Raw genomic sequence first — 7,500 nt, forward strand, 5'->3', positions numbered from 1 at the left:
TGTGTGTGCATGTGTGTGTGCATAATCGTGTGTGTGTGTGAGTGTGTTGGTGTACGAGTATGTATTTGAATGTCCTTTCACATGTCCTTCTCTGTGAGGATGTCGCTAGTCTGGGTTTAAAAAAGTAATGACAGAGGGATGTGTGTGATTTGTGCGTCACAAACACTCGCACACAAATATGTCAACCTCTGGTTTCCTCTGCTGTCAGTATGTGGACATGTCTTTCATGCTTTTGTTCATCATTTCCTTATGGATGAGTGTGTGTGTGTGTGTGTGTGTGTGTGTGTGTGTGTGTGTGTGTGTGTTGAGCGTTTGTTCAACCCTGATGCACAGCTTCCTGATTCCTACACAAACACACACAACCATGCATGCAGCCCCGATGACAGCTCAGCGGAGAGATAATCGCTGTAAAAATAAGGACATCTTCCTGAAAAGACCCCTCACCCAAAAACCCAGATAGAGGGAAATACGTGGGCCCATCATGAGCAGTCCCCTGAGGAAGGGGTGATCAACACTGGAGGGGACAGCTGGAGGGTCAAGGTGGGACAGACAGGAAGTGGCCGACATGAGCGGAACTTCCTGTATGGGCCATATCTGTACATGCATTGTTTATATATATATATATATATATATATATATATACTTATATACTTATATATATATATACTTATATATATTGGTAGAAAAAAATATATAAAGTATATATATATATAACAACATTCCCTGAAAAAAAACTAAAACAAATGCATGAAAAAGTTTTTATTTATAACGTTTTTTTATTTCCATTATTATACATTTGTTTCAGATTTCTCTTTACATCACAAACATTGGGAAAATGTTTAGAATTAGTGTTTTTATTGTAGTGATGATGAATACAAACAATATATTTGTGCATTGTGGCATTTTGGCCATATAAGCAATGTAGAGCGGTTGAGACAGTTCCTTTCATATGATTGCTGATAACGGATGGTGTAGCATGTTACAACACTTGGAAATCAGTACATGCAACACTTAAGACTCTGCAAACAAACAACATACATGTAACACCTAATGACACTAATGCATGTGGTCGACTAGTTTACACACTGATATTCTGCTGTAGGTTTGGCCAACACAGGGCTGTAGATGTTTGCAATGTATGATTCCCACACAAGATCAACGAGAAGTTCACCAACCATCGTCACAGTATCAACACACAACACTGATATTCAGTCCTACTCCAGTGTTTAACGAAGATTTACCACATTTGTTTGTTCGTTAATTTGCCTGTTTTTAGTCCAACTTGTAACAGGTTTTTAGTAGGCTTACTTTTTTCCAAAGACACCATATAAGGACAATCAATTCTTCACCATTTCAGAGTCCAAAAACATTGTGATGATCAGTCAGTACTGCAACTATACAATACACCCACTCAATCCATTACAACCGTTTTTTTTAAACACATCTTGCTCATTTACTCAGTTCTGTCAGGAATCACTCATGTCATCGATTTAACCATTTATTGCAGGTAATAGTAATATGCTTTAGGTTGGCGGTATGGTTACACTCTTTTCTGGTGCTCCCTGCTGTAGGATTTAAAGTGTGACATACAGATGTCAGATACAGCATCAACACTTGACAACAGGGAGCACAATACAATCCCCCATGGGGTACATCAGATATCTCAACCCAATGTATAGGCCATAATGAGATACAGAACCAAGCAAAATTCTGCTCAGCACATTTGCATGTTTGAGATGGAAGGTCAGAACTAGCTACACCCATATGCTACTGAATAAGAAATCAGAATCACTTTCTTTGCATTCTTTTTTTTACCAATACCCAAAGCCCATACACTGGCATCATAATATCGGCACTTGCGTCTCTCAGCACTCGTTACATTTCCACTCTCGCTATAAGTGTCAGTTAACAACGAATCATGATATTATAATAACTGTGGATATAGACAGTCTTGTAAAATAAAATATAAACAAATTCTCGTGTAAAACTAAGCTAAATAATTGATTTTGTTATTTATCCTAAACATAAGCGCGTCATTTTTTATTCCCAGCTTTTCTGTTGCTCTCTTCAAAGAAAAGCTTCCTAGTCAAAACCACTTCAAATCATTGTATACATGTCACTTTTGACACTGTTGACGGAGACCTGTGTGTGGCACGATGACGCAATACTAATACTGCTCTCAGTTCTACATGAGTCCCTGAACTTGATCAAAAGGGCGGCACTGTATAACCGCTTCCTTCTGAACAGACCTGGGTCATTGTAGACAAATATTGAGTTTCCTGGTTCAGATCAAGTCATTTAGGTGTGTTAATGAAATAGACCCTTTTCACAGAGGTGTCGCCGAAATGTAGACACAGGTGTCACTCACAACATTTATTAAAGACTGCTTCTTTCAATGGAGTTAGATATCTTCACCTGCTTTTGTCTACTACCCATGCCCTGGTTCATAAAAAGAGCAGGCCCATAATTAGCGTCCTCACTCACAACATGGCCTCTGTCATTGTAGGACGGTAAAAAGGCTCTTATCAGCTGTCAACGTCGCCATTGTTACACACAGAATGTTATCTTCTCTTCCTCTTATGGTGTACATATTGTGTTTCCCCTATCCTCTCCTTTTGTCTGTTTAATGTTGATGTACTCCAGTGTTTTATTTTATCTTCAGTGTTGCTGTTTGTTGGTTGATCAAACCAAGCCATGCCTGATCTCCCCCTTCCCTTAACCGAATAATTAGTATAATTAGTACTGTTCTTCCCTCAGGGTTATTAGAGAAAGTTATCACGTTAACCGTTTTTTCGAAATGCATTTCAAAATGCATTTCAAAATATTAGGAGCATTTGTAAGTTATAGTATCGGTTGAGTTATGTGCTGAGTTATGTGTTGTTCTGCCAAAGCTTGCAGACATGTGAAGATACGTTAACCATTTTCCCTCGGAAAGGAAAGAAACAGATTCACGGTGCTACGAAGCCAGAGAGATGAAGAGAAGTTTGTTCGGTTTGTACGGCGGAGCGTCTTTAGTGGAAAGGTCCTGCTAAAGGAAAGTTCTGACATGTTCTTCATGGGAGCATGTGCTTCATTCAGGGGTTTGTCAGCGGTGAGATGAAATCCAGATGTTATTTTCAGATTCTTCCAATGCATTACATTTCTCATTAAAGGGGTTATATATATACTGTGTATATATATATGAATGTGTATATGTATGCTTGTGTGTATCTGTGTATGTGTATGTGTGTGTCTGTGTGTGTGTGTGTGTGTGTGCGTGTGTGTTGACAAGTGTGTGTTGCGATCGGGGGGCGTGTCACTCATCACCTACTCCACTAGTTTCCTCTTGGAGGGGGGGATGAGGTGGGCGGGCAGCTCAGCCGGCAGCTCGTGTCCCTCCAGCTTCACCTTGATCAGGTGATTGGCCAGTGCAAACTCCTCATCGTCCAGCATGCCGTCCTTGTCTATGTCGGCCAGCTTCCAGATCTTTCCCAGCACCGTGTTGGGCAGCTTGGACTTCACCATCTCCCGCTTGACGTTGGCCCCGGTCACCTTTCCGTTGACCGGCGACAGCGTGTAGAAGATCTCGTCGTAGGCGGGCTTGTCGCGCGCCACCACCCAATCCGCCTCGTCGATGCCCTCGCCGGCGCCCTCGCCGTAGCCGTAGCCGAAGGGCCCGTTCAGGGTGTTGGTGAAGGCCCCGCCCTTCACGGCGGCGTTGGGCCGCAGGTTCTCCTCCTGCCGCACCAGGACCATGAGGCCAGCGATGTCGTTGGTCAGCATGTCGTCCACCGCCTCCAGCAGCTTGCCCTTCAGGGGCGGGAACTTGGTCAGGTCCTGGGACTGCAGCTGGTCCTGGGGGGGGGTTGGGGGGAAGGCGGAGAAGGAGGAAGAGGAGGAGGAGGAGGAGGAGGGAAACAAAAGTCAAACAAATGTCACTTCTAGTCAGCATAATGTGACCATAATGTGATTCAGTCACTTCACTCATACGTTCCCGTTCACATGTGTACAAAGGGCAGAACTTTGTGTCTTGAGTCAAGCAAATTGGTGACAAAAAAACACCAAAAACAATTGTATTAATGGACTCATGCACTAGGTGTTTTTTGTTTGTTTCGTTTGTTCCTTTTTGCCCAAAAACATGTAAGAGCAAAACTTACACGGATGCATTACAATCAACCGTAGCAAGGTTTCACTTGACAACAAAATCCTACCCAAACCACCTTCTGCCCGCTGGGGGAAGCCTGTATACTCTCTGTGATGACCGCTGCACCGGCTTACCTGCATCCTCTTGAGGTTGGGGAAGTCTCCGGGGGAGATCTGGTGCTCTCTCTCTATGCGGACGTAAATATCTCCCAGACTTGCGATCAGCTCTTTCTTCTTGTTGTCCTTCCCGAACACAGTGGGCATCTCTTTCTTCAGCGAGCTGATGATATACGCATGAACCTGCGCACAAAGAAAACATACTCAACATTCTGCTACCTTAATAAGCAGGCGACAGCTCTGTTTTTGTGTGTGTGTGTGTGTGTGTGTGTGTGTGTGTGTGTGTGTGTGTGTGTGTGTGTGTGCGTGTGCGTGTGTGTGCGCACGTTGTTTGGTTGGTGCCTTGTTTCATAAAATTACAGTTGGAAGTTCAGTCTTTCCTTAAAAAAAAAAAAATAGACTTCCTCTCCAAACAGGAAACCGGAGATAATCCACTTAGAGGCGAACAACCTCACTTGTCAAACTCAATAAGTGGATGCTCTATGAGCTCCCCGAGGAGGGGGAAGGGGGAGGGGGAAGGGGGAGAGGCGGGAATGCGTTGTGTCAAGGTTGACAGCGGGGTCGGTCAGGGACGATGGAGGGATAATAGACGATGGATGGAATGGGAAACAGCATTTGGTTTTCCCACCCATCCCGTCAGTGGGATCAAGTGGGATGGCGCCATTTTGTGTCCCTGGGGTTTCAAGATAAAATTTTCTTGTTGTTCTGGGGCGTCGCCTTGCCTACAATTCAATCCGATTCAATTGTATTTGTATAGCTCTTAATCGCAGTTAGAGCCTCAAAGTGCTGAACCGGTCAGATATTTACGACATGCCTTAACAGTTAGATGAATAAAGTAAATATCATCTCCTGATGCTAAGCCTATAAAAGAAGCAATGACTTTGACTTTGAAATTGTGCAATCGCAAAGTCAAAGTCATGATTCACCAGTGATTCTGTGAGTCCTGTAAATGTCACACATCCAAAAGCAACATCTATTGGCAAGCAATGGACCAAGCCATGGGCCAATTCCAGATCCATAGTGTGGACATTTGACTGACCGTGCACAATATGTAAGTCAGTCATTTAGCTCTGGCAGTGTGTTCCCACCCTGGGTGTAACAGTGTCTGACAGCAGAAGGGACACACCTACGTGGGAGAAAAGGAAAAAAAAAAACGTCCAAGCCAATAAGCTGACAGGTTTCGCCTGACAGCGAGAAACTCAATGACCAGTACCACATGCGCACAACCAAACTGTTTCACATAGAGAATAGTATTTTACGTATTCACAAGCCATGGTAATGTCTGTGAAAACCAATGTTTGTTGGCTGATGGTTCGTAAATAAGATCTAGCTGGCGTTTTTTGTCGTATTTAAGCTTGATGAAACATTCCAGAAAAAAAACAGTACAATTTGAAAATGAAAATGGCAGGGGGTTGTGGTGGTGTCATGTTTTAACCCCTCCCGCAGTAGTGTACTTGGGTGTGAGATTTTGGAGAAATTATGTCATTTCAATCATGCATGATCAAAATTTGTGACGCATAACACAGCCTGGATGATCACCTAGCCCTCCGAACCAATTAAAACCTCACGGCACACTGATCAGTCACATAGCCTTTTCTTGTATACGTGTGTATGTGTGTGTGTGTGTGTGTGTGTGTGTGTGTGTGTGTGTGTGTGCGTGCATACATGTGTGTGTGTTTGTGCATGTGTATCCGTGCATGCGTGTCTGTGTGTGTGTGTGTGTGTGTGTATGCGTGTGTGTGTGCCTGCGTGCATGTCCGTGTATGTGTACTAGTGTGTGTGTGTGTGTGTGTGTGCATGCATGTGTGCGCGGCTAGCCGTGGTCATACCTTGGCGAGCCGCGCCCTCTTGATGAGGTCGTTGAGCTTCCTGAGTGCGGCGTTCCTGGGGAGGGACTGGATGTCCTTGAACAGGTCCTGCTCCTCCGCCTCAAACAGCTTCCTGTTGTCGGGGATGAGCAGCGGGTGGGACCAGAAGGACCCGATGTAGACCCGGATCACCTGCAGAGAGAGGGAGATGGACAGAGAGAACACAGTTACAACATGTTATATTGTGCAGCTACATTTTTCTGTCAATAAGGCCTATGGAGATGGTGGGGTGGCTGATTGATTGTACCGTTCCATATTGTCTGACTGTTCTTATACTGATCATTGAGTTTCACTTAGTTTTTTTTCGACTTTAACTTTTAGTAGTACTACTTTGTTATTTTGCCTTTGTTCAATTTTTTAACTCCTTGGCAATGACAATGTTTTTTACCATGGCGATAAAGCCATTTTTTCAATTGAATTTAACTGATTAATGACCGAGAGTCAGAGTGTCAGAGATAGAGAGACAGAGACAGAGATAAACGACAACAATTGAAAGAGAAACAGTCACCCATTAATATATGTGGATGTATATATGCATATAATCAACACATTTATCAACACATTTTTGACATTTCTCTCTTTAACCAAACTTCAAAATGACATTATTTGATACCTCTGGCGTGTTGACGATTTTCCCCAGGGACCACATCAGGGCGCCATACACCCTCATCAGCTGCTGGGTCTCTATCTGGTCAGCCTTGTTCAACACCACCCTTAGTAGAGTCAAGGTACAGCATAATTTATCATGCCTAAGTCCTTCCCCCCGGTGTGCTTTGCAAGGTTCCTACCAGGCCTGTACCTGATCTTGTCCTCGTGGTTCTTCAGGGCCTTGATCACGTCCGAGAACTCGTCCGAGATGTCCAGCTTATGGGCGTCGAACAGCAGTATGATCCGGTCCACACGCTCAGCGAACCACTCCAGCACCGCAGCAAAGTCATAACCTGAGAGAGGTTGCAAATAACACATTAACATATTAATCAGCGCACGTTCTTTTATAAAATCATCAAATGTCTCCATGAGGTCAGAGCACTAAATCTATTGCATAAAAACAGTCTAAAATTATGATAAACTGATCCTAGATAGATTAAATCGTTTGACTTAAGGTACAGCTTTGTAGTAGAAGTTTTGTGTGTGATTGTGATTTATGGGTAGTGTAGTTTCCCAATAGATTACTGTACGTGTCCAAACAGGTTTTCACTCTTACCTGGAGACCTTCCACAGATGACGACCAAAAAATGATGATTGAATGGAGGAGTTAGTGTATTAAAGGCACCACAAAGGCACCAGTACAGTCAGATGGACGGAGCGGTAGTACAGTAGTAGGAGCAGCAGCAGCAGTAGTGGTAGAGGTAGTAGTGGTACAGTAGGGATTTATGCAATGGTTAAGAGATTA

At 43.6% G+C, this 7,500-nt stretch overlaps 1 protein-coding gene across 2 annotated transcripts in view; it reads right to left on the bottom strand.

The window, feature by feature from the left end:
- Positions 1-833: 833 nt before the first annotated feature.
- ehd3 (EH-domain containing 3) overlaps positions 834-7,500 on the bottom strand; it is a 15,907-nt gene continuing 9,240 nt past the window's right edge. For both annotated transcript variants that reach the window (XM_084484025.1, XM_084484026.1), the window contains exons 5-9: positions 6,907-7,048; positions 6,721-6,820; positions 6,069-6,239; positions 4,258-4,422; positions 834-3,834 (exon numbers count right to left, since the gene is read on the bottom strand). In XM_084484025.1, coding sequence (XP_084340151.1) covers positions 3,307-3,834; positions 4,258-4,422; positions 6,069-6,239; positions 6,721-6,820; positions 6,907-7,048 — 1,106 coding nt within the window. In that variant the 3' untranslated portion in view covers positions 834-3,306. The remainder of the gene's footprint in view (positions 3,835-4,257; positions 4,423-6,068; positions 6,240-6,720; positions 6,821-6,906; positions 7,049-7,500) is intronic.

The sequence above is a fragment of the Micromesistius poutassou genome, assembly GCF_964030765.1.
Source record: "Micromesistius poutassou genome assembly, chromosome: 19".
Taxonomy (NCBI): Eukaryota; Metazoa; Chordata; class Actinopteri; order Gadiformes; family Gadidae; genus Micromesistius; species Micromesistius poutassou.